The sequence below is a fragment of the Anser anser genome (assembly GCF_964211835.1).
Source record: "Anser anser genome assembly, chromosome: 18".
Taxonomy (NCBI): domain Eukaryota; kingdom Metazoa; phylum Chordata; class Aves; order Anseriformes; family Anatidae; genus Anser; species Anser anser.
The window spans coordinates 12,221,866-12,246,448 of NC_139739.1; the positions used below are offsets into that span (position 1 = coordinate 12,221,866).

The window sequence follows — 24,583 nt, forward strand, 5'->3', positions numbered from 1 at the left end:
ATGAAAACTGAAATGTTGGAAAGGCTGGCTGCTGAGATGAGTTCTTAGGCCTGTGGGTGAGGCTTCTGGGCTTGGCCTTGTGCATCCAGTCAGGCTGGAGTGGCCCCGAGTACCTCTTCTCTGCTGAAATATTAGTGATATATCACTGATTCCTTTTTTTTTCCTCTTTTTATTTCCAGCTTTGACTTCTCAGTCACCCTGTTTGCATTCCTGGGGCTGATGGCGCTGGCGTTTAACATGGAGCCGTTCTACTTCATCGTGGTCCTGCGACCTCTCCAGCTGCTGAGGTGAGGCGGGGAGGCTGTGCGGGGAGTGCGGAGAGCAGGTGGGGAAGAAAACAACCAGGTTTGTTTGCCATCGGTCCAGCTGGGCACTGAGCTCCTTACCAGGAGGGGGCAAGGATTGCTCTGTGGGTACATGACCATGGCACGACCAGGAATTGTAGGGTAATGAGATTAGCCAGCACTATCAAAACCCAAGATAAAATCTTGGGATGGGATATGAAACCCCGTGCTTTGGAGCTTAAGCTGATCTCTAATAGAGATCAAGGGATTTACCAGGGACAGATTATCCTATGTCTGCCTTCGTGGGGTTCTTACACCTCCTCTAAATTGTCTGATGCTGTTCAGAGAAAAGCTCTTCTGTCGGGGTGAGGCGGTCTCAGCCAGTTTAATAATTTCTACTGAATTACCAGAAATTACAGTTTTCAAAGGATACTGTTTTCTAGGGTGAAGTACACCCCTGCTCAGCTGTATCTCACCCTTTAAGCAAGGCTGGGGCCTGTAACCTCTCTGCAGCTCAGTGAGATGGGTCTGATTAACCTTCTCTTTTTGAGCTGTTATGGAGATACGTTCTCCTTGACAGATGGATCTGAGAGCCATGGAAGGCATTTGAGAAGCGAAATATTGTTTTATTAAAGGCAAGCTAATGTAGTTTAGCTCTTCAGTGAGGATTTAAACAACACTTCATGACACTCGAAGGCGGGGGGGTGGGAGGGTGGAAATGCTTTGGCAGGGGAGCAACAGAAAACCTGTGTTTGGCAACTGTGCTGCTCTGTGAAGGCCGAGGGATTTGCCAAATCTGAAATTAGCAGGCACAATGTGTTTTTTCTTTCATCAATTTTTACTGGGTCGTGGGGTAAACACAGAAAAGCTTGTGTCTAGGGAAAAGAGTGATGAATCCTAACCCTGTGCATAGGACTAGTTTGGGCTCTTAAAACTTTTTTATAAAAAAAAAAAAAAGCTATTTATGCTTCACGCTGCGTAAGCAGATGTGGGCCTTTCCCTAAGATTCCTTAATCCTGTAAACACTTACTTGGATGTGCCATAAACATCCAGATGAAGCAACAGGACATTGTCAGATGAACAGAGACCACTTGAACTGGTGCAGATTGTGTGGATTTAGTGTCAGGAAACCTTACCTGATCATTAACCTGGGAGATACAGAGAACTGTGATACTCTTTTTAACTATTCCCAACAGCTTTCAGTGCATAGGTTAACTTTTCTGGCTTCTCCTTTCAGGCTCTTTAAATTGAAGAAACGCTACAGGAATGTCCTGGACACCATGTTTGAGTTGTTCCCCAGGATGGCCAGGTACTGACTTACTCTCTTTGCCCCCTCTCTGCCTGCTGCTGTCCAAAGGTTAGTGTCGAGGGCTGGGATCAGGACGAGGACCTGCCAAACCTTCTAAGGGTGTTTGTGCTCAGACCTGTCGATTGATTGTTGCTTGATGTGCTGCTGAGGCCGCAGTGTGCTGGTAACCTTCCCATTTTTTGGAGCAGCAAGAAACCCTCCTGGGATGCCTCCTTTTTTTTTTTGTGTTGGGAGGATGACTAAGAGTTGATGTTGTTTAGTTTTTCTCCCCCAGCTTTTGCTGAGAGGGGAGACCTGTGTGGGAGGAACATTGGCACAAATATGCTCAGCCCCAGCTGTCTCACTGTCTTTAGCACAGCCACTCTAGAGCATTATTGTTAAATGGTAGGGCATTGGAAGGAGCGTGGTGGTCGAGTGTTAGCTAGAGAGCCTTGTCCTTGATGCTGTCCCTGCATCCAAGGACGTGGAGAGGGCAGAACCAGCGTGTTGTGGTTTGTTTTTTGTTAGAAAAACTGTGGAGAGAAGTTTGCATAGCTGAATACAAACTGGGAGGAAATCCGGGCTGTTCTCTAGTTTCTTAGAACATCTCTCTCTCTTCAGTGAGTGGCAAGCTCCTTGTCCAAGGACTTCATGAATGAAAGCACAAAGAACTGCAGGGCAGTGCTGGCAGAGGGTGGTCTGGGGGTTTCAGTGCTGCTTCCCATCTCTTAGAAATTCCCTCCAGAGTAACTAGCCTGTGACCGTGTTTTTCCTCCCTTACTACTGTGTTACCGAAGAGTTGCTCTTTGTGGTTTTTGCCTCCAGCCTAGGTTTAACCCTGCTGATCTTCTACTACTGCTTTGCCATCGTTGGCATGGAATTCTTTGCTGGTGTGGTCTACCCGAACTGCTGCAAGTGAGTACTGCAAATCCGTCCCCCCTGCAGTGGGTTTGGTGCAAAGCCAGTAGTAGTGCAGTTATATCCCCAGCTGAAGAAGGGACTAGAGAATAATGGGTCTGAATGGGGCTCTGAAGCCAAAGCAACACACTGGGAAAATTTAGGGGAGATGCTACGCTTCTCTAGGTAAGATTGGATGAAATTACTTTCACGCTGCACTTGGAAAGGGAGAGATTTCTGTGGAAGATTTAGCTGCTTTCTTTGAGATCTGTAGTTCACCTCAGGTGGTTGCACTGGTAGAATTTTTTCCAGGTATTGTAGCTGGGAACTCTTGTAAACATCTGCTCTAGAGTAAAATAGAGATTTTCATCTACGTGACACCAGAGTTGCTGTGCCAGATGTGTTACATATTTAGACCTCACTTTCTACAAGATAAATTCACCTGGTCTTGGGAGCTGAAAAGTTCTGTGCCCTTTGCTGCTTAAATGATGGCAGACCACTTGGAAATACCAGGCTTTAAGGCTGTGAGCCAAGGAGTCTGACTAAGACATTCAGTTTCTCTGGTCTAACGTTTCCTGAATGATTACCAAGACACCCTGGGCTTGTGCTGAGCTGTGAAGGAGAGAGGCTGTCTCTCAAAGAAAGAGGCAAGTGTTGGCCAAGAGGTGGAAACTACCACCCAATTCAACACCGTCTAAGTGTTTTGGTATTTATTATCCTGAGATTTTTTTTCCGTCTTCTCTTCTCATTCTTTGTCCTGCTTTCTCCAACCAGCACAAGCACTGTTGCAGATTCCTACCGCTGGGTGAACCACACGGTTGGCAACAAGACGGTTGTGGAAGAAGGCTATTACTATCTCAACAACTTCGACAACATTCTGAACAGCTTTGGTAAGGGCAGCTTTGTCCATAGCAAAGATTCTACCTTAGTGCATCTGTGTCCCTGCAGAGCTGGGTGGCAGGACTGCAGTGCCTTGGGCTCTTACAGAGAGATGTCCTAGTGCATTTCAGGCACTCAATATCCTTCTCTTCCTTTTTTGGACAATGTCAGCTGAGTCATTGTGTCTTGACTTTATTGCAAAGCAAGCAGACGTCTCTTAAAAGACAGTGTGAAGCAAGCAAATCTGTTTTGACTGGTAATCAGACCAGGCTTCCAGAGATGTTTAAGGAGGTCTTTAGGTTACTGCTCTTCCGAAGAGCCAGCAGTAATGCTAATACGTTTCTTTAAATCCACTGGTGGAGATTGATTTGAATATGGTTATTCTTCATGACTTTTCTTAACGCACGAGCAGAGGTGCTTATCTCCTGGGGATTTCAGAGGTCTCCGTGCTCTGTTGTGGAAAGGGTTAGGTCTGTTTCTGATTCTTAAGAAATAAAGATTAAGCCATGCTCCTGGTTCTGTGGGTCTAATCCCCTTTGTTGTAAGTGGGAAGATGCCAAAGTGCTTGCAGTGATGAGGGCCTGCGTTCTGCATCTGGATTTGCTGCCTGTATTGGAACTTGCCGTCTTGCCTCTGTTTTGTCTGTCAAATACCTTGTCTAAGATTCATTCTAAAACAAGTGAGGTTGGATAAAGCAGTTGTTTTTATTTTTTCTGCAGTCACCCTGTTTGAGTTGACGGTTGTCAATGACTGGTACATCATCATGGTAAGTAAACCTCAGCTACCTCGCCTGCCCAAGCAGCACAGGCTCTTGCCAGATGAGCTAGATCTTTTCATATTATCACTGCTCTCTTCCCCTGGCGTTTGGAGAGGGCAGGATTAGTCACCTGCTGTTGTTAGGTGTTTGTTGCTCTTGATCACGGGGTGATATTTGACCTCTGTGACATGCTACCAGGCATGTTTTCTTGTCGAACTTGACCAGCCTTCAGGCTGGGTTTCACAATCCGGACAAATGAAGTCACGCTGTATTCCAGCTTATCACCATGCTGTCCAGGCTGTGTTCTCTTAGCAGCAACGGTTCATACAGCCAGAGGCCTTAAATGCTCCGTGTGCTTGCATGTAGGAGCATAGCTTTTTACCTTTAGAGGCAGGTTAGCTGCAAGAACCAGCTGGAGCACTGAGTGTTGTGCAGGCAGTCCCTGGGGCTAGCTGTGGAGCCATGAATTTGAGATGGAGAGTTCTGACGCTGCTTTGTGTCTGTTGGCAAGCGTTCTTGTTGTGTGCACTAGTGACTTTTTCCCCCATCTCCTCTAGGAAGGGGTGACATCTCAAACCACTCACTGGAGCCGCCTTTACTTCATGATCTTCTATATTGTGACCATGGTAGGTGTCTGGAGATGCTTCGTGTGTGAAATTGGGGGAATGGGGAAGGGAGACAGCTTTTACTGTGTTCCAGAGGGAACTTCTTTCCCTAAATGAGGACAGCTTTGCTCCTCTACGTAACGTCTTCCGAAAACATTTGAGTCTACCTCACTTGCAGAAAGTTGAATTTGTGGGCATTGACACAGCTGGTGCTACACAAATCTGGGCCTCAGGGTAAGGACTGGGGCAACGGAGTCTTTTTCTGTCCCCTTTGTGGTTCACTGCCACCAGCTGACATGCAGGTAGATGTGTGAACTGGGACAGAGGAGCTCGGAGCACCAGGAGCTGAAGCACAGCCCAAACGCTCAGCTTCCTGTTGAACTGGGGGGGCAGAACGCCCCAGCAGCAGCCTCCTGATCTTTTTCTTCTGTTGTGTCCTCTCCCAGGTGGTGATGACCATCATCGTGGCATTTATTCTGGAGGCTTTCGTCTTCCGCATGAACTACACACGGAAGAACCAAGACTCAGAAGGTCAGAACCAAGGACTGGCCGACCCACAACGTCGTGTTTCCTCTCTCTGACTTGTTAGGAGAGAATGGGATAGGATTGCATTTTTTTTTTCTTTTTTTTAGCCTGACTTCCTAAAATCATTCTTATGCTTTTGTGTGATATCTCTGTCTGACCTTCCAGTTCTGCCCTCATTTCCCCCACCCCGCCCTACCATGTATTTATACATACTTACATATATATATGTGTGTGTGTGTATGTGTGTGTTTGTGTGAACTTCAGCTACTTGAGCTGTTTCAAACAGATAGTAAGTCTATGCACATTTTGTGGAAGAAATGTAGGAAACCTTACAGCAATAATGTAGCAATGCTCAATCTTCAGACCTTACGGAAAGAAAGGTGATTTTTTTTCTTCCTCCTTTTAAAATCAATTTCTCTCCCTTGCACTCATACATGCCCGCACCAGGATGTGTCTCTAAGTGGTTCATCCAGCTTTTGGGCACCAAGAAAAAGGTGATTGATTTAACAGCATTCCTTGCCATGACACGGAGAAAAAGGATGCTGCCTATCCAGTCCTTTCCGCATCTCCCAATGGTGACCACGTGCTGGTTTTGGACGTGCCTTTTTGTGCCCTTTAAGAGCTGACTGTGACTGGGCTCTCCATCCCATCACACCTCTCTGAGTCACCGTGTTTCCTCACTGTCCTTTGTCTCCTGAGCTGGGCGGCTGAAGCTGCATGTAACTTCGTGACCTGCTAATCTAGGGGCCATAAACACATTAATCTCTTACAGTCCTTCTCCTGCTGTTCCTTTAGGTGATCTACACCCAGACTTTTCTATTCAGTCTTTATGCAGACTAGTCTTAATAATTCTTTACTGCAGGGTTTTCTGCAGGGAGAAGCTACAGCTACTGCACTTTCATACGTTTAATGCCGGGGAATCTTCCCTGTAGAAAGACATAGTGGTGGCCCCAGCCACAGGAGGGACTTTGATTCGCCCCTCGTCTTCCTTAGGTGCCAGAAGATCCAAATGTGTGGCACAGGCCAGTGTGAGCCAGGCATTGTTAGCTGCAGAACACTTTTCATTGCGATCCCTCCTGCTCCCATTCCGCATGGTGCAGTGAAAGGTGTTTGTTAGCACTTATCTCAAGCTGCGCTGGGCAGCTGAAGGCCAAAAGGCAGCAATTAGTGTGTGATTATTTGTTCTGCTAGTTAACTTGCAGGTGAGCAAAGAGTGACAAGACTTTAAGGTACTGAGGAACTTGATGTTTTAAAAGCTGAGAGATGCCTGCTGGCCCTACACACCGTTGTTTTTTCTTCCCTGCCCTGTTGGGGGACGAGGACATACGTATTCCAGTGAAGATAACTTTTCTTCCTGTTTCTTTTTCTTGCCTGTGCAGAAGACAACGGCATTGTGCTGGAGAAGGAGATCTCCAAGGAGGAAGTGGTCGGGATAATTGAGCTGTACAAGCGGAGTTCAGCTGCCCCTGAAACTGCTCAGCTGCAGAAAATCGTTTTGCAGATGGACAAGTATGGGGTAAGAGGAAACTCGCTGCAGATTCTCTGCTTCAGGGGAGGGAGGTGCACCAGGGCCACAAATACCTTTTTGCTGTCTTCTAAAGGGAAACTGACTGGAAAAAGCCCATTTACTTTTCTCCAGGGAAGCCAGTGCCTTGTAATTCTCCTGCTCCTCTCTCTGTGCCATCACACACTTAGGCCCAGGCAGTCCTGAAGCATTACGCAGCAATACGTTCGTATTGATTCCAGAGAGCAGCTGTCCTTTTCTCTGCGGCACTGCTTACGTTTTCATCCCAGAACAGGAAAAATGAGCTGACCTGGCTATTTGCTCTTGTCTCGGAGATCTGTTAGCTTGTGCATCTGGGAGGAGCTTAAACGATTGTTCTAATAATAGCCATTGCGTTCCTGCGTCTGCACTGCCAAGTGCAAGTGCTCCAGTCCCTTAGCGGACCTTGATTTGCTTTGGTTGGCTTGGTGGTTAAAAGTTGAGCTCTTGTTTACACGGGTGAAGTTCAGAATAGTAGTGGTGGTGATGGTGATGACAATGCTGATCAGGAACAGTTTTCAAGACAATCAACCACAGGGGGATGTTGCCCTCAGCCTTGCAATAGAGTACAGCACAATGTCAGACCTGGGGTTATTTTGTTTCTCACGGCTGTTCAGGTGACTCCTGTGGGCAGAGAGTAAGTCGGAATTCAGCTCTCTGGTTGTCTGCAGCTCTTTTCCTCTGCTGACAGTGGGAAGAGCCCAGAATAGCCCAGGCTCACCAGTAGATGATAGGTGTCTGCACGAGGGGTCCCTGAAGCTCCGGGGCTGCTCCCGTGAGCTGCCCGGTGACTGATGAATGTTGTTTTTGTTTTCACCTCTTCCTCAGCAAATGTCAACCACGTTTCTGGGACGCAGATCAAGGACCAAGAGTGATTTGAGTATGAAGATGTATGAGGAGGAGATACAGGTATGTGGGTCTGACTCGGACACAGCAGCAAGGCTCGTGGTTAGCAGAACACTTCACGCTGCCTAGAAGGACAAATCCTCCTTTGAAACACAGGAGGCCTTCTCCCTCCGAGACCCAGGCACCTCTGTGAAAATCAGGCAGTAGATGAATTGTGCTTTAGATTCATCAGATCTGGTGTTTGGAGGCTTTATTCAAACCACAAGTGTGTGTCAGAGCCTCCCTGGCTGGTTCAGGAGCCCGGCCGTGCTGATGTGCATCAGCAGAGTTCCAGCAACTGAGCGAGTGTGTGTGTGTGCAGGTGCTCCAGCTTGGCCAGGATAACCCCCAGTCACTAAGGCAGGCGTGACTGCTGGGCCAGCAGCACATGCGTGGTGTTCCTGGGACTTGGCCGCGTTACACTCAGCTGTTAAGCCCCTGGAATGTGATTGTGTTTGAGCTTGGGTGTGTCTGTCAGACCGAGTGCTCTGCAACTGCCTGTTTTTCAATAGCAGGCAAACAAAGATGGGAAACGCTTAAATCAACTGATTCTCTGCATTGTTTGGGGCGTTCCTGCCGGTGTTCTTTGAAGTTGGGAGCTTTGTGCCTTGAATTTGGCCGCTGCAGTGTGTGCAAGGCCTTGTGGTTTGGGGTCATGGACTAACACAGTGATTAGTACTGAAAGAATTAATCTCGTAACCACTCGAATCTGCCCTTTTATCCCTTGGGCAGCTAGGTTGTGGGTGAGTCTTCAGTCCCACTAACAAAAATAAACAAGTTACTTGCCATGGAGCTGGGTGGAAATCTACACTGAAGCTGCCTGCCTGTCCTGCTTGGCCTCTAATACGGGGATGTAACGTCCTGTAGTGCTCTGGGCACAACTCCAAGCCCCAGACATCCCTGTGGTGTCAACACAAGAGTCCTGGATATTAAGGAGGGACGTCCTGAGCATGATGCTTCCTTGCTCGGCTTTGTCAGGCCTGGCAGCTCAGCTTGGCTGCCGCTGAGCCTTGGCTGGTGCTTCTTGCTTGGACCATTGGTGTATCTGTCACAGCTGGGCCCCTCTGCTGGAGAAAATGCTGGGGAAAAAAAAGCTGGGAGGAGCCCCTCTGCCTGAGCAAATGCTGCGTCCCTGCAGATCCGGGGTGCTGTGGGGCAGAGACTGATCTCTGCATCTTGATCTTGTCTTGCAGGAGTGGTATGAGGAGCACTCCAGGAAAGAGGAATCTCAGGCACCATTGCAGGAGTCTGTGTCTGCTTCCAACAGCTCTCTGAAGCCCCTGAGCCTCCGACAACGCTCCCAGACTGTCATTTAGGCCTAGCTAACGCGAGCTGCCTTCTATGCAATAACCTAGAGTATTCACAGCGTATATATCGGGATGGTGTACATAGACCTGTTCCACGTGCTGGTTGGCTTTAGGGTTAAAAGCTCTTCCCCTAAGCAGTGAATCCCTGAAAAAACAGGGGGACTCTGTGTAAGACTGCCGCAGCCAGAGTGAGCGTGATGCCCACGCTCGGCACAGAGCATCCCAGACAGAACAGAGACTTCTCCCTCCGAGCTGCTCCCCAGGCTCGAGCCTGCTGTTTGTCTTGCCACTAACAGACCTGGGGGAAAGGTCCGTGTAATCCATTAACAGGAGGAAATGCGCTTAAGCCACCTGCTTACTATTTAAAAGAGGGAAAAACAAATTGCCCTTTTTGAAGGTCTGCTTCGCTTAAAGGGTACCGTTACCCTAGGAATAAAAGAAGGGGAGTGGATTTTTTTTCTTCTCCCCCATGTGTTATGCAAAACAAGGGAGGGTGGTATGAAATTTCGGCAGTTTTGGAGATCAGGCTGCCTCTCCTCTACCTTTTAGCACCGCTAGATGCAATCCCAGTAGCAGATCCAGCTCTGCACGTCAAATATAGCTGTCCGTGAGCAGTCCCGTGGCAGCTGGAGCCAGACCTGAGGGTCTGTAGCTCGCTGCGTTGTGACCCTAGGTGGGACAGGAGCTTGGGGAGACAAACTTTGCTGTAGCTCTCCAACACCTGCGCCTCTCCCGGCTGGTTCTGCCCGTGGTGCTGCCTGGGATCAGGATCACCTCCGCAGAGCCCAAAGCTCTCCTCTGTGGCAGGAAGGGTGATGCTGCAGGGTGACGGTGGCCGTTGACCCCTGTCCCTTGGCCACCTGCTTTGTCGACGGAAAATCTGCGCTCCTTAGCTCAGACAGATGACTAGGAGGAAAGGGAGGGTTTCGCAGCTCCGAGTCCGGGACTTATTTCTGCTTGGGTCTGGATTAAGGAGAGCCAGGTCAGGTTCAGGAGAGGAGCGTCAGATTTTAGGAAGTTCTGTGAAGGGCTTTACTGCTCCCTTGGCTTCTGGATGCAGGAGAAATGTGAAAGGTGTTTCTTCTCACCTGCCTGCTTTTCAGTGTGAGCTGCCAGACCTGGTAGCTGAGGGAGGGGGAAGAAAAGGGCTTGCTTCCCAGCTCTGCCACGTTTATGCTGGGATTCTGGCAGGTAGCTTCATCTCACGTTTCGTTACCTGTACAGTGGTGAGAACCTGTCTCTAAGTCCCTTTTTTATTTTCTAATCCCCTAACCACAGAAAGTGCTGAGGGTTAGAAGCTAGGAGGTTCCCTTAACCCTTGCTTTTTGATCTGTTCTCAGCTTTGGGTGATGAGGAGACGGAGCTGGGGAGGCTTTCTCAAGGCTTCGATGAACCTGGTGGTGTGGGATGTGTGCCCAGTCCCTGTGTGCCACGTACCTGGTGTTTCCTTGCAGTCTCACCACGTAGCACAGGACAGAGGGAGAGGACTGATCCTGCCAGGGCAGCTGGGGAGCGTTTCCTGGGGAAGGACGAGACTGAATAGCAGGCAAAGCGCTGTGTGCTTCGTGCTCCTGCCTGGATAAATGCCCTGGGTGCCTCGGGGCAGCTCCGTTTCCTTTCTGGGTACTGCAGGTGCTTTGCTATGAAACCGCTTCTGAGCTGAACCGTGAAGGACCTTAAAGGGCTGTTTTCCAAGCCGTAAATGTGACCACGAGTTAACGAGCAGCACAGCGTTGTGGTTGCTCTGCGCGGAGTCGCAGCCTGGGAGATTTATCCAGATTAGTCCTGGGGCTGGAAGGGATGTTTCTAGGTGTGGGGCAGGATGAACAAGCAGTGTGAAGGTCACAAAACCAACTGGGGCTGTGTTTAAGTTCCACATTACCCTTGCACTGCCGTCAGTGATGGGTTTGGGGCATTTTCTGGGTTTGGGACACTTTCTGGGTGTGAAAGGAGCTGCACCTTTAGGCTGTGCTGCAGGGGCACCGACCTGCCTGACCTACAGTAATGGGGTCTCGTGTCCCGGGGTTTGGGGCTCGGATGCTGCTTCCCTGGTCTCGTGCTGAGATGCTGATCCGCCCCCATGTACACTGTATTATTATTTTTTCTTAAACTAAGGAGGGCCACAGAAGTTTACTTCTTCCGCAGGACTTCGTCTGGAAGGAAAAGAAGTTTGAGTACGGGGCATCCCCTTCTATTTATCCTCCTCTTCCCCCCTTCCCCACAGACTAACGACGGAGACAATCATTGGGTAGGGAACGAGGGAGGAAGCGCGGCAGGATTTTTGTACGCTGGCGTTTTGTTTATAAACATGATTTTATGGACAACGTCTGTAAATGTTCTCTAGATTTTTCAAGCACACTAATAAAGAGCATCCTCAGCTTTGTAAAGGCAGCACCTTCCTTTCCTCCTTCCCCTTGTTTCAGGAGAGGGGCTCGGCTGCAGCTGATGAATTTCCACGTCATTCGAAGTGGAGCTGTGCCTGCCCTCCCTCTCCAGCAGCAGTTGCTTGCATGAGCATATTTTATATCTGTGCCCTGCAGGTCTGCCCTGAATTCTTGTTCTTGGACACTGCTCTCAGAGCCCAGCTCTGCCCTCCCACTGCCAGTTTTTCCCTTCTCTGTTACAATAATGCTTTCATGCTCTTGTTTTGCTTTGTTTTTAATGCAAAAGCTGAGGCCAGAAGGAGCTGCAGGCTCCTGAAACCATCGCTCCTCTCCCTCCGTGTCTGCTGGCTCCCCTCTCAGTTGTTTGGGCCGGAAACCGGGGGTGGCTGCTGCAAGACTCAGGGCAGAGCCGAGAGCTGCAGGCACAGGGAGCCGTAACTTTTGTGAAAGCACTTATCCAGCCAGAAAAAGGAGAAACGAGCTCAGCCCGGAAGGGAAGAGCAGCGGGCTTGGGGAGCCTGAAAGCTGCCCCAACCCTGGGGCTGCTGCTCGTGCTGCTTGCACAACAGCCCCTGCCTCCCCGCAGAGCAGAAGTGGGGTTATCCCTAACGGCCGGCGACACGGAACCGCTGTCCCACGCGCTGCCTTTCGCTGCCTCCCCGGGGCCACGGGGCTGCGTAAGAGCCGGCGGCGGCTGCCGTGTGCCTGCAGCTCCGTCACGAGCAGGCACTCGCAGCGCAAGCAGCTGCATGTGACCGCCGTTGGGAAATCCACCGCGGGTGCACTGGAGGAAGCTGCGCCCCGAGCTGTGCTCAGGGCCCCCTGCTTGCCCCGAGCAGCCCAGCCCCGAAGCGCACCCAGCGCCCTCGCAGCAAGCACCACCAGTTGAGGTTGTGTGGTTTTTAATTGCGATTAATTTTTTTTTTTTTTTCCTCTTACAGTGTCTAAACCTAGCTTTGCCAGAGGCTAACAGTGTGCGTGGAAACCTCTGCACCAAGTCCTTTGCTACAGCTCTGTCTGCGCTCTCAGGAGCAGAAATATTCCTAAAGGCAGGTTGAAAAACATCGCTTAAAAAAAAAAAAAAGAGGAGAAACCAGCCTCCTGTGGGCTGTTTTCCAGCTTTGCTTGCACTCTGCCCTGCTGCCTCGCCTCACCTCAACCCCTCTTTAGTTCTCGGCCCCCCCCCACGTTACGAATACTCGCTGCCCTCTGCAACGACAGCCAGTCCCAAAATTGCACTCAAGCCTTTACTTTGCAGTTTCCCCACGTAGCGTGTCCTCCAGCCCCGGGACGGGGATGGGGAAGGGAAGCGGGTGCCCAGGAGCAACCTCTTGCTGCTCCTTGCGCCCGGGGGTGGCCGAGCCTTTCACCTCGTCCCTGTTCAGAGTTAACCGAGGTTAACCAGAGCGGGGCGAGGACACGGCTACTGCCTAACGCCTCCTTTTCCCTTCTCAAAACATACAAGTAAGCCGAGGCTGCAGTGGGCGCGTGACGCCGAGGGCAGGGACAGCGGCACCGCGGGGCCGGTCAGGCGGCGGCCAGGCGGATCACCCTGAACTCGGTCAGCAGGGCCACGCAGAGGAAGGCCAGGTAGTAGAGGATGAGGCAGATGCCGTAGGCCTTGCCCAGCTGGAAGCACTGCGCGGGCACCGCCACGAAGGAGAAGACCAGGCTCAGCCCCAGGGCTCCGGCCAGGATCCAGACCAGGAGGCTGTCGGGCTCCAGCTGCCGGAGAGACGCCGGGTGACAGTGGGGTCCTGGCGGGGCCGGTCCCCTCCCCGTGCCGTGTCAGCCTTACCTTCACCACCAGCTGGCTGCTCGTCATCTGCAGCAGGCAGCCCAGTCCTACCCCCACCAGGATGTCTGGGGCCAGTTCAGGATGGAGGAGCAGCACAATGTCCCCTCCAGCCCTGGGGACAGGGACAGCACCGTCCCCCTTCCTCCCAGCCCCTCCGAGGCTACCAAAGCCTCAAGCACAAGAGGCTTCAGCATGGTCCCAGGCTCCCCAGAGCCTCCCCAGGGAGGCACAGCCTCTTCCCATCCTTCCCTCGGGCAGACCCCAAGGGACCAGCCCTGACCCCCATCCCAGGATGGATCCTGCCCAGCTCCAGGTCCCCAGGGAGCAGGGACTGGCTCCAGGCTGCGGGCAGGGAAACCGAGGCCCCAGAACGGCCCCCATCTGTCCCCCCAGCACCCACACCCCCAGCACTGTGTGCCCCAAGGATACTGAAGATGATTCCCCCGAAGCAGGCGGAGAAAGCCATGCGGGGATAGCCCTGCCGTGCCATGGTGAGGTCGGAGAAGGTGTCTGGTGGGAGAAGGGGGAGACACTGGAGGACACCTGCACCCCACTGGGGTTCAGCGGGCGATGTCTCGCTGCCGGCAGCTCCAGCCACGCGGCCGGGGCACCGCGGAGCCCTTACCCCCGATGCTGTTGCCCCAGGCCAGCAGCGTCAGGCCCAGCACCGTGTTGCTCAGCTGGAAGACGATGCCCAAGGTCCGCAGGATGTTCACCAGCTCCGTGGCCGCGGCGTTGATCCACATGGCACTGGCCAAGAAGCCGAGGAAGGCAAATACCTGGCAGGAGGAGGGTAAGCTGGCTGCTGGGTGCATCCCCTCCGGGCAGCTGTGTCCCTCCTGGGGACATCAGGGACCAGGAAGGTGCTCAGGTCCCTCAGCCCCCAGCAGGGCTGCTCCGGTCCCTGGTGTGCGTTCAGGGCTGGGGGCGCCTTACACAGTGGTACTTGGGCGGCTCCTCGTTGGTCGTGGTGAGGAAGATGATGACGGCCAGGACGGAGCCAACCAGCATGACCAGTCCCCAGACTGGGAAGATGCCCTGGATCTGGTACAGCCCATCTGCACGCAGCGGGGAGAGAGAGTGCATCAGTGCGGCCCCACAGGCTGGGCAGGATCCCACCAGGCTGGTGGTGTGAGGTTGAGCCTCGTCCCTAAAGCCACCTCTACCCTGCCCCGTTAGAGACCTGGATGGTGGGGATCCCACCGAGGGGCTTGGAGCTGGATCCCGACAAAAGAAACACAACAGGAGCCCCCACCCTGCTGGGGGAGACCCCAAGGGGGACAGGGAGCATGGAGCTACCCGGCTGCAAACCAGGCCACCGGCCTGGGGCTTTGTGGCCAGCTCGGTCACGTCCCCTCCTTAGGGGACATAAGGGGAGTCCAGGGCCGCCGCGGGCTCTTACAGGCACCCGACTTGAGGGTGAGGACGCAGAGCAGGGGGCTGGTGACAACGTGCAGGCAGTTGAGGGGTCTCTTCCAGTTCAGGTCGTCCTTGTCGGGGTCCACCACGGGAACGGTGAGCAGCAGCACCAGCTCCACGGGGACCTGGGGGGCATCCCATGGGTGTGATACGTCCCCAAACCCGCTGTCCTCGCCCCACAGTCCCCCCCCGTCCCGGCCCAGGGGTGACACACATTGTGTTCCCCCCCATCTCACCTTGAAGACCTTGAAGAGCCGCCAGTACCAGGGCTTCCTCCTCCACTTGCGGTGGTCCAAGGGGCTGAGGGCGGTGGCCAGGATGCGCAGGGAGGTCTCGCGGTAGGGGAGCAGGGGCCGGTACTCCTCGCCTGGGGGGGCCGGGGGGCTGAGCGGGCCGGGGGGGCTCCCCACACCACAGAACCCCCCCAAGACTTAGCAGAGATGGCCCCAAAACCCCCCCAAAGCCTGACCTACCGTAGTCTCCGCTGTTGGTGCCTGAGGACTCCCGCTCCTCAGCATCTGTCGGCATCTCTGGGGGGGGGGAGGAAGAGCAGGGGGGCGGTGAGTGGGGGACACGGGGGTCCCAATGGCACCGTGAGGCGGCCCTTACCTGGCTCCCATGGTCCGGGGGGGGCCAGCCCGTCCCCACGCTGCCTGCGGTGAATCCAGGTGCAGAGCACCACGGTGAAGACGTAGAAGACGTAGAGCCCCAGGTAACCTGGTGGGGGGCGAGGGGAGCGGGTTACGGACCCCCCCAGGGGACGCTCGCGCCGCCCCGGCAGCCGTCACTCACCCAGCGCCTCTCCCAGCGTGATGCGGCCCAGGTAGAGGACGAGGAAGGTGAGGAAGACGGCCACCATGTAGAAAATGGCGTCCCTGAGGAAGGGCCTGGAGGCGGCTGTGAAGGGCTTGACCAGGGCGATGCCGCCGGCCACCACCGTGGTCACAAAGACGCCGGCGCCTGCCGACGCAACGGGGTGAGGGGAGCGGGGGGGGGGGGGTCCCGCAGGGCCCCCCCACAACCCTCACCGTCACGGGGATCCTTACCAAAGACGGCCCCGATGGCGAGCCCCGCCGTCCGCGGGTCGGAGAAGGCCACCACGGCGCTGAAGACGTCGGGCGCCCCATTGCCGAAGGCCAGGAAGGTGACGCCATGGAGGGGAGCCGTCAAGGAGCAGACCCCGGCTCACGGCCTGGACCCCCCCCAGTGCCTGTGTGTCCCCCCCGGTCCCCGTCCCCGCGCCCCAAGGATACTGCCACGTTGTGAGACAGCTTCAGGTTGGTGGAGATGGCCGACAGGTTGGGGCAGAAGCTGCGAGGGCACAAAGGAGGCGGCGGTGGTGGTCTCGGGGGCGGTGTGACGGGGCCACCCGAGGCCGCCACACCTCGGGGGGCGTCCCCTCGTCCCCTCGGGGTACTCACAACTTCTCGGCCGTCACGCCGAGGATGACGAAGAGGTAGAGGAGCCACAGGGCCTGTGACAAGGACAGGGCTCAGCCTCAAGGCGGGGGGGCACATCCCATGGCCTGACGCCCCCCCCAACCCCGGTCCCCGTCCTTACGTAGAGGGTGATGGCCAGCGGCAGCAGCCCCGCGGGGAAGACGCAGAAGACGCCGCCGAGGTAGTCGAGGAAGCCGCCGTCCAGCCGGCAGTCGGGGTTGCTCCGCACAAAGCGGCACCACTCGGAGCTGTTGCGCTTCCTCACCTCCCTGCACTGCGGGGCACGGCCGGGGGGGCTCACACGGGGGTCCCCAGCTGTGTGTGTGTCCCCCCCGCCCCCAGGCAGCACCCACCCTGTGGGTGACACTGCGCTGCTCTGCCACATCCCCTCCCTGCTTCAGTTTCCCCATCTGTGCCATATACACGGCGGCCAGCACGGGGATGAGGGGTGTAAGGACAGGACCCCCCCGACCCAGCACCCAAATCCCCCTCCTCGCCCCGCCTCGTGCCCCCACTCACGTCCAGACCCCGGCCGTGTCCCAAGGGGTCCCCCCCGGTGCTGCCGGTGCTCCCCGCGTCCAGCGCCGCCGGTGTCACCGCTCGCGGCGCCCCGCTGTCACCCGCCAGCGCCCCGGCCAGGCTCAGCGCCCCGGCCAGGCTCAGCGCCCACGCCGGCCCCATGGCGCCCTATGGGGCTGGGGGAGAGCGAGCGGGGGCGCCTAGGGCTTGGGGAGGGGGGGCACGGGCTGAGCGGGGTGGGGGGGGGCCATGGGGGTGTGGGGATGGGAGAGGGGTGGGGATGGGAGAAGTGGATATAGGGGTTAGAATAGGGGTATAGGGGTAAAAGTAGGGGTATGGGGATAAAAAGGTTAAACAATAGGAATATAGGGATAAAAATAGGGTTATGGGGATAAAAGCAGGGTTATGGGGATAAAAGCAGGGTTATGGGGATAAAAGGGATAAAAAATAGGAAATAGGGATAAAAACAGGGGTGCAGGGATAAAAGTAAGGGCGCAGGGATAAGAGATTGGGATAAAAAATAGGGGTATAGGTTTAAAAGTAGGGGTATAGGGATAAGACTAGGGGTACAGGGATAAAAATAGGGGTACAGGGATAAAAATAGGGGTACAGGGATAAAAATAGGGGTACAGGGATAAAAGTAGGGGTACAGGGATAAAAATAGGGGTACAGGGATAAAAGTAGGGGTACAGGGATAAAAGCTAGGGATAAAAATAGGAATATAGGGATAAATTAGGGCTATAGGGATAAAAGTAAGGGTATGGGAGTAAGAATAGGGGTACAGGGATAAAAGTAGGGGTACCGGGATAAAAGATAGGGGTAAAAGTAGGGGTATAGGGGTAAAAACAGGGAAATTGGGATAAGAAACAGGGATATAGGGGTAAAAAACAGGGATATAGGGGTAAAAAGTAGGGCTATAGGGGTAAAACCAAGGATAAAAACAGGCACAGGACCCAAAACAGGGCTAGGACCGAGGAGAGGCCGCCAGCGGCCGGGCTGGAGGCGCTGCCCGGCTCCGCACCGCTCCGCTCCGCTCCCTGCGGGGGGGGCCGGGGGTAAGGGGGGGCACGGGGGTGACCCCCCCACACCTCCCCCCCCCCCAGCACCGCGCCCGGGGACCCCAACCCCGGTGTGTGGGGGGGTCCCAGTGGGGTCCCAGTGGGGTCGGGGCTGGGGACACGGGGACCCCCCGGGACCCCCCCTCGCCCCCCCCCCGGACCCACCGTGCCGGCGCGGCCCCGGCGCTGTGCGCGGGCGGCTGCTGCCCCCCCCCGCCCTAAAGGGGCCGCCCCCGTCCGCTCTTAAAGGGACAGCGCCGCTTTGTGCGCGGGGGGGGGCGGGGGGGGGGCGGGGGGACGGGGGGGGGGCAGGGGCTGGGGGCTCCGTGCCCCGCATGGGGGGGGACCAGGCTTGTGTTTCAGACCCCCCCCCCCCCCGGGTAGGAGCCTCCCGGGGACTTTGCCCGCCGGGTGCAGCGGTAAACAGGCGGCGATTGCACAAGGCCGGGGTCCTGCGCCCGGGTCACCCGGGGTGGCCGTGGGGGTTAGGGGTGCCCATGGGGTAGGGGTGGCCATGGGGTAGGGGTGGCCATGGGGTAGGGGTGGCCATGGGGTGCCCATGGGGTAGGGGTGGCCATGGGGCTGGGGTGCCCATGGGGTGCCCATGGGGTAGGGGTGGCCATAGGGTAGGGGTGCCCATGGGGTGCCCATAGGGCTGGGGTGCCCATGGGGCTGGGGTGCCCATGGGGTGCCCATGGGGTAGGGGTGCCCATGGGGTGCCCATGGGGTGCCCGTGGGGTAGGGGTGCCTAAGGGGCTGGGGTTCCCACAGGGCAGGGGTGCCACATGGGGTGGCCATGGGGTGCCTACGGGGCTGGGGTGCCTATGGGGTAAGGGTGCCGCGCAGGGCAGGGGTGCCCATGGGGCAGGGGTGCCATGGGGGTGAGGGTGCTGTGGGGGGAGGGGGTGTTCATGGGGTAAGGATGCCTATGGGGTAGGGGTGCCATGGGGTTCCCGGTGGGGTAGGGGTACCCATGGGGTGCCCATGGGGCTGGGGTGCCTGTGGGGTAGGTGTGTCCATGGGGTAGGGATGCCTATAGTGTAGGGGTGCCTATGGAGTGCCTATGGGGTAGGGGTGCCCATGGAGCGCGTATAGGGCAGGGGTGCCTATGGGATAGGGGTGCCGTGGGGTAAGAGTGCCCATGGGGTGCCTATGGGGTGGGGATGCCATGGGGTAGGGGTGCCTGTGGGGTGTCCATGGGGCAGGAGTGCCTGTGGGGTGCCCATGGCGTGTCTCTAGGGCAGGGGTGTTCATGGGGTAGGGGTGCCTATGGGATAGGGGTACCACGGGGTAGAGGAGCCCATGGAGTGCCTACGGGGCCAGGGTGCCTAAGGGGTGCCTGTGGGGTTCCTGTGGGGCTGGGGTGCCCATGCCGCGTCTGTAGGGCAGGGTACCCACGGGGGGGTGCCCACGGGTTTCCCACAGGGCCCAGCCCCCCCAGCACCCACCGAGGGGCCGTGTCCCCCTCCAAACCGCGCCCCCTTCCCCAAATAACCCCGCCCCCGTTACCCCCGCCCCCATTGCCCAACCCCCCCCCCCCCCAGCCATGGCGGCCCCGCGGGCGGTGCTGGCCGCGCTGCTCCTGGCCCTGCCCGGGGCCGTGCCGGGGCCCGGGGCCGCCACCGCCGCCCCCCCCGCCCCGGCCCGCGGCGCCTCCGTGCTGCTGGAGCCCGGCTCCGGGCGGCTCCGGGTCCTGCCCGGCCGCCACCCCGCCGCCGTCGCCTGGGCCGGCCTCACCGACCACAGCCGGGCCGTCGGGTGCGGGACCGGGGGGGGGAACCGGGGGGGGGAACCGGGGGGACCGGGGAGAGGAGCCGGGGGTGGGAACCGGGGAGAAACGGAGGGATGCGGGATGGGGGGGGACTGGGGGGAGCAGGGGGGGGCCGGCAGGACTCGGGGAGGGAACTGGGGGGGACCCAGGGGGACCCAGGGGGAGAACCCAGGGGACCACTGGGGGAACTGGGGGGGGGACTGGGGGGAGGATCAGGGGGACCTGGGGGAGAATTGGGGGGAACTGGGGGAGAATCAGGGGGAGAAGTGGGGGGAGAACCAGGGAGACCCAGCGTAGAACCAGGGGTAGAACTGGGGGGGACCAGGGGGAAACGGGGGGACCCGTTAGGACCTGGGGGTGGACCTTGGGGGGGACCCAGGGGGAGAATCAGGGCAACGTGGGGCAGAACTGGGAGAACTGGGGGGGACCCAGGTCAGAACAGGGGGGAGAACGGGGGGACCCAGGGGGAGAGCCAGGGGGTACCTGGGTCAGAACGTGGGGGGAGAATTGGGGGGGGGACTCAGAACTGGGGGGGACCTGGGGAGAACCGGGGAGAGAATTGGGGGGAACTGGGGGAACCCAGGGGAGAACCAGGGGGAGGACTGGGGGAAGAACCAGAGGGACCCTGGGGAGAACTGGGGGGACCCAGGGCAGAACCAGGGAGAGAACTGGGAGGACCAAGAGGGAGACCAAGGGCGAGAACCAGGGGGACGTGGGTCAGCGCGGGGGGGAGAACTGGGGAGGACACAGAGGAGAACTTGGGGGGGACCCGGGGGGACCTGGGGAGAACCAGTCCTGGCCGTAACCACCCCGCCGTGCCCACAGCTGGGCCTTCCTGGAGGTGGCCACCAACGCCTCGTTCAACGACAGCCTGCAGGCCTACGCCGCGGGGCTGGCCGAGGCCGCCGTCACCGAGCAGGTACCGGGGGCGGCGGGGGGCCGGCGGGCAGGTCCCCCCTGTCCCCGTCCCGCTGCCAGCGCCGTGTCCCGCAGCTCATCTACATGCACTGGATGAACACGGTGGTGGGCTACTGCGGGCCCTTCGGCTACCAGACCCCCTACTGCGAGAAGCTCCGCGCCTACCTGCAGGCCAACCTGGCCTGGATGGAGGAGCAGATGGCATCCGGCCAGCGCCCCGAGTACTGGCACCAGGTGAGGCCGTGCCCCTTGGTGTCACCCCTGGGCGTCCCCACACCAGTTTGGGTCCAGAATGTTGGTTTTTTGGTTTATTTGTCCTCGTCCCCGCAGGTGCGCCTGGCGCTGCTGCAGCTGAAGGGCCTGGAGGACAGCTACAACGGGCGCGTGGCCTTCCCCACCGGCAGCCTCTCCCTGTCGCCTTTTGGCTTCCTGTGAGCTGCGTCCCCCAAAAATTGGGGCTGGGGGCTGCTGGGGGATGGGTGGACCCCTGGGTGCGCCCCTCCCAGCCCATCTTGGGTCGGGGTTCTGCACGTGGGGTGCCCCACGCCACCTCCTCGCCTCCCCGCAGCCTCCTGCAGCTGGGGGGGGACTTGGAGGACCTGGAGCAGGCCCTGAACAGATCGTCCCCGCGGCGCCCGCTCGGCTCCGGCTCCTGCTCTGCCCTGCTCAAACTGCTGCCGGGCCGTCGGGACCTGCTGGTGGCCCACGACACCTGGGCCCCCTACCAGACCATGCTGCGCATCGTCAAGAAGTACACGCTGCCCTTCCGCGTGGCGCCCGGCGGTGCGTGGGCAGGATGGGGGGGTCTCACCTTTCCCCCCCCCACCCACATACTGACACTCCCCCCACCCCATTCTCTCATCCCTCCCCAGGCTCTGCTCAGATCCCGGGGAGCGTCCAAGTGTTTTCCTCCTACCCCGGCACCATCTTCTCCGGAGATGACTTCTACATCCTGAGCAGCGGGTTGGTGAGTGGCACCCGGCTCCCAGGGGACCCCCAGGTGGCACCCCCCCAACCCGGCTCACCGCCTCCCCCCTTCCCCTCCCCGCAGGTCGCTCTGGAGACCACCATCGGCAACAGCAACGCGGCGCTCTGGAAGTACCTGCGGCCGCAGGGCAGCGTCCTGGAGTGGCTGAGGAACATCGTGGCCAACCGGCTGGCCCGCAGCGGCGCCGAGTGGGCCACCGTCTTCAGCCAGTTCAACAGCGGCACGTGAGCACGGGGGCGTGCTGGGGGGGAGGGACACCCCCATGGGGACACCCCCGGGGCGCGCTCTGGGTGGCCCCCAAGGGACGTCGTCCCCTCCCCGTGCAGGTACAACAACCAGTGGATGGTGGTGGATTACAAAGCCTTCTCGCCGGGGAAGGCTGGCCTGCAGCAAGGCGTGCTGACGGTGCTGGAGCAGATCCCGTGAGTGCCCCTCGCCCTCCCCAAAAGCCAGCTCGGCCCTCGGAGCCCCAGAGTCCCGCCTGCCCAGCCCGTGGGCTGCCCCAGCGTGGCCGAGGTGGGATTTGTTTGGTGGCCTGGGTGTGAAACACGGGCTTGGTGGCGCACTGCCTCCTGCTGTGGTGGCCCTTCTGGCACGGGTGTGACGGCGCTGCTGCAGCTGATGGCTCTCTGCATGCAGGTGACGGCCCCCGGATGGGGTGGGGGCCCCCAGGTGGGTCTGTCCCTCCCGTCCCTGCTTTATTTCACCTTCTGCTCTGACCGGTGCCCTTCCTCCCGCCGCAGGGGCTTGGTGATGGTGGCTGATAAGACAGAGGTGCTGTACCAGCAGGGATACTGGGCCAGCTACAACGTGCCGTAAGCTCCCTCCTGCCTCGTCTCTGCTCGTCTCCACCCCGACCTCCCCGGCACGGGGGGCAGCAGGCGGCATCCCACCGATGCCGTTTAACGGGGGGCGGTTGGGGCTGCCCTCACTCGCTGGTTCTCCGACCCCCAGGTACTTTGAGGAGATCTTCAACGCCAGCGGGAACCTGGAGCTGGTGAAGAAGTACGGCGACTGGTTCACCTACGACAAGAACCCGCGCGCCCAGATCTTCCGGAGGAACCACTCGCTGGTCCACGACGTGGACTCCATGGTCCGCCTGATGAGGTGGGTGCTGCCCCCCGCCCCAAAAACCCCTCCTGGGTGTCGCCTCAACCTCCCTGCAGACCTCCAGCCTTTGCGGTCATGGTCTCACCGAGCTCATTATAATTTTTCCCCCTTCCCAGGTCCAACAACTACCTGCAGGACCCGCTGTCGCGGTGCCGGGGCTGCGACCCCCCCCAGAACGCCGAGAACGCCATCTCCGCCCGCTCCGACCTCAACCCCTCCAACGGCACCTACCCCTTCGCCGCCCTGCGCCAGCGCTGCCACGGCGGCACCGACATGAAGGTGGGGACGCCCCCGTCCCCCTGCACCCCCCCGGGACACCATACAACCCTCTTATTTGTCCCTTTTCCCTCCCGGCACCAGGTCACCTCCTTCGGCATGGCCTCCACCTACGGGCTGGTGGCCGCCAGCGGCCCCGCGTGGGACGACGTGCCCCCCTTCCGCTGGAGCACGTCCCCCTGCAACCACCTGCTGCACATGGGGCACCCCGACCTCTGGAAGTTCCCCCCCGTCAAGGTCCGCTGGGACTGAGCCCGGGATGACCCCGGCACGCGATGGCCGCTCGTCCATCCGCGTCCGTCTGTCCAGAACCCTTTTTTTGGGGGGGCAAACTCCACAGCGCATCAGCTGCTGGCTCTCCCTTCTCACTAGGGCTGGTTTTGGGGGGCAGCATGGGGGGGGACCGGCTCTGCCCCGTCCCCTGTCCCCCATGTTTCTCTCCCCCTGCTTCTCTCGCTGCTCATTGCTGCGCCGTGGGGTGCCCCACGCTGTGTAAGGGGCTGTGCCCCCGCTGTGCCGCCGTGCCCAGGATCGGGGGGCTCTGTCCCCAACCCCAAAAATGAGGAATTTGCCCCGTGGGGTGCTCCCCTGGGGCGGCTCCTCCCAAAAAGGGGGTGCTGGGAGGCTGGGGCAGGCACCAGGACAGCCCCATGGCAGAGAGGAGGTGAGTGATCGGGTTTGGGTTTGACAAATAAAGCGCTCTGCGTGCGGTGGAGGCTGTGCTGTGTGCTGCGCCGAGACTCTCTGGTGCCTCATATCGGGGTTGGGCGCACACTGCGGTCCTCTCCTGCAAAAGGGGGTGGGTAATGGGGTGCTCCTGTCTCCGGGGTGCTGGCTGGCTGGGTTTCCTTGCCTCTGCTTCATACTCTGCTCTGGTGCTGACCCCTTGGGGTTATTTTGGGGGTCTGAAGTTATTTCTCAGCAGCTGAAAGGGGAGAGCAGCAATGGAGGTGGGGGTACCCTCGCCCCCAGGATGGGGTGACCATCCTTGTCCCCTTTGTTCCCCCCTCCTCTGCCACCTGTGCCTGCCCCCCCAGCCCCAAAACCCACGGTGCGAAATCCTCTTACTGCAGCTCCCTTGATCCTCTGTGCCGCAGCACGGCTCGTTAGGAATAACGAGGTCATTACTGGGGGATTAATGAGCTGGTGTTCGGCAGCGCTTTGAAGGAGTGAGGTTCCCACAGAGGCCACCCTGGACCCTGTCCCGAGGCCTCCCTGGACCAGGCTGGGCCCCCAGCGTTGCCCCCAGAGAGCTCAGCACCTTGTCCCCTGGGGGGACGTTGTGGCCCTGCCACCCTGGGGACCCTCACCGAGGGGCGTGAAGGCGATGGGGTCCCCGGGCAGGAGGGTGTGGGCGGGACGGGGTCAGGGTGCAATGGGGCTGGGGGAGCCAGGGCTGAGCACAAAACGTCACTGTCACCACCGCTTTTCCAGTCCCCAGTGCCCCAGCTCAGTGCTGAGGTGCCCGCTCCGTGGGCTGTTAACTCTGAAGCCTACTGAAGGCGTGAGCCTTCACTGCCACCAGCAGCCAGCGCCATCGGGGACGTGGCTGTCCCTGCGCAGTGTCCCCAGCGGCGCCTCCAAGCCCTCCAGCTGGTGGGGCGGAGGGGTGGGAGCCCCGCTGACCTTCCTCCAACCCTCACCCTCCTCCTCCTCCTTCTCCAGGACAGAGCCAGCTCAGGCGCACGGCGGGGGGACCCCTTCTCCTGGGGGTGTCACCGGTGCTGGGGTGCCAAGAGGGGGCTGCCCCCAAGGAGAGGCACCCACCAGTAGCACTGCGCTCCCCCAGCACGGGGGGGGTGCCTGGGGCTCTCGCCAAAATTTTGGGTGTTTGTGCCAATTGCCAAGGGAGAGGGGCCCTGGTGCCAACAGACCCTGGTGCAGCCACTTGGGTTTTTTTTGGGGGGGGCTGGCCACAATCGGCCGAAGGAGG

General features: G+C 58.3%; 3 protein-coding genes across 13 annotated transcripts in view; 2 read left to right on the plus strand and 1 right to left on the minus strand.

The window, feature by feature from the left end:
* TPCN1 (two pore segment channel 1) overlaps window positions 1-11,357 on the plus strand; it is a 42,644-nt gene extending 31,287 nt beyond the window's left edge. For all 9 annotated transcript variants that reach the window (XM_083803422.1, XM_083803423.1, XM_083803419.1 and 6 more), the window contains 10 exons: window positions 180-287; window positions 1,522-1,593; window positions 2,398-2,487; window positions 3,244-3,359; window positions 4,068-4,114; window positions 4,663-4,731; window positions 5,157-5,241; window positions 6,615-6,751; window positions 7,607-7,687; window positions 8,857-11,357. In XM_083803422.1, coding sequence (XP_083659548.1) covers window positions 180-287; window positions 1,522-1,593; window positions 2,398-2,487; window positions 3,244-3,359; window positions 4,068-4,114; window positions 4,663-4,731; window positions 5,157-5,241; window positions 6,615-6,751; window positions 7,607-7,687; window positions 8,857-8,979 — 928 coding nt within the window. In that variant the 3' untranslated portion in view covers window positions 8,980-11,357. The remainder of the gene's footprint in view (window positions 1-179; window positions 288-1,521; window positions 1,594-2,397; window positions 2,488-3,243; window positions 3,360-4,067; window positions 4,115-4,662; window positions 4,732-5,156; window positions 5,242-6,614; window positions 6,752-7,606; window positions 7,688-8,856) is intronic.
* Window positions 11,358-11,612: 255 nt separating this feature from the next.
* Window positions 11,613-17,859, minus strand: SLC8B1 (solute carrier family 8 member B1). 2 transcript variants are annotated; one of them, XM_083803429.1, is made up of 16 exons: window positions 17,753-17,859; window positions 16,530-17,267; window positions 16,132-16,284; window positions 15,993-16,045; window positions 15,824-15,882; window positions 15,618-15,722; window positions 15,364-15,531; window positions 15,181-15,288; window positions 15,045-15,101; window positions 14,808-14,938; window positions 14,555-14,696; window positions 14,089-14,210; window positions 13,778-13,931; window positions 13,582-13,662; window positions 13,153-13,217; window positions 11,613-13,079 (listed from the first exon to the last, which is right to left on the minus strand). In XM_083803429.1, the coding sequence occupies exons 2-16, from the start codon at window positions 16,689-16,691 to the stop codon at window positions 12,882-12,884; spliced, it is 1,758 nt and encodes a 585-aa protein (XP_083659555.1). In that variant the 5' UTR covers window positions 16,692-17,267; window positions 17,753-17,859; the 3' UTR covers window positions 11,613-12,881. The 2 variants fall into 2 exon arrangements, with proteins under 2 accessions (XP_083659555.1, XP_083659554.1); XM_083803428.1 differs by having other exon boundaries at window positions 16,530-17,566; window positions 17,753-17,836.
* Window positions 17,860-19,120: 1,261 nt separating this feature from the next.
* On the plus strand, window positions 19,121-23,363 carry PLBD2 (phospholipase B domain containing 2). 2 transcript variants are annotated; one of them, XM_083803318.1, is made up of 12 exons: window positions 19,121-19,345; window positions 20,184-20,277; window positions 20,352-20,510; window positions 20,607-20,707; window positions 20,845-21,059; window positions 21,149-21,243; window positions 21,328-21,488; window positions 21,591-21,686; window positions 22,008-22,079; window positions 22,219-22,371; window positions 22,491-22,653; window positions 22,735-23,363. In XM_083803318.1, the coding sequence occupies exons 1-12, from the start codon at window positions 19,134-19,136 to the stop codon at window positions 22,900-22,902; spliced, it is 1,689 nt and encodes a 562-aa protein (XP_083659444.1). In that variant the 5' UTR covers window positions 19,121-19,133; the 3' UTR covers window positions 22,903-23,363. The 2 variants fall into 2 exon arrangements, with proteins under 2 accessions (XP_083659444.1, XP_083659443.1); XM_083803317.1 differs by having other exon boundaries at window positions 21,149-21,488.
* The last annotated feature ends 1,220 nt before the right edge of the window (window positions 23,364-24,583 follow it).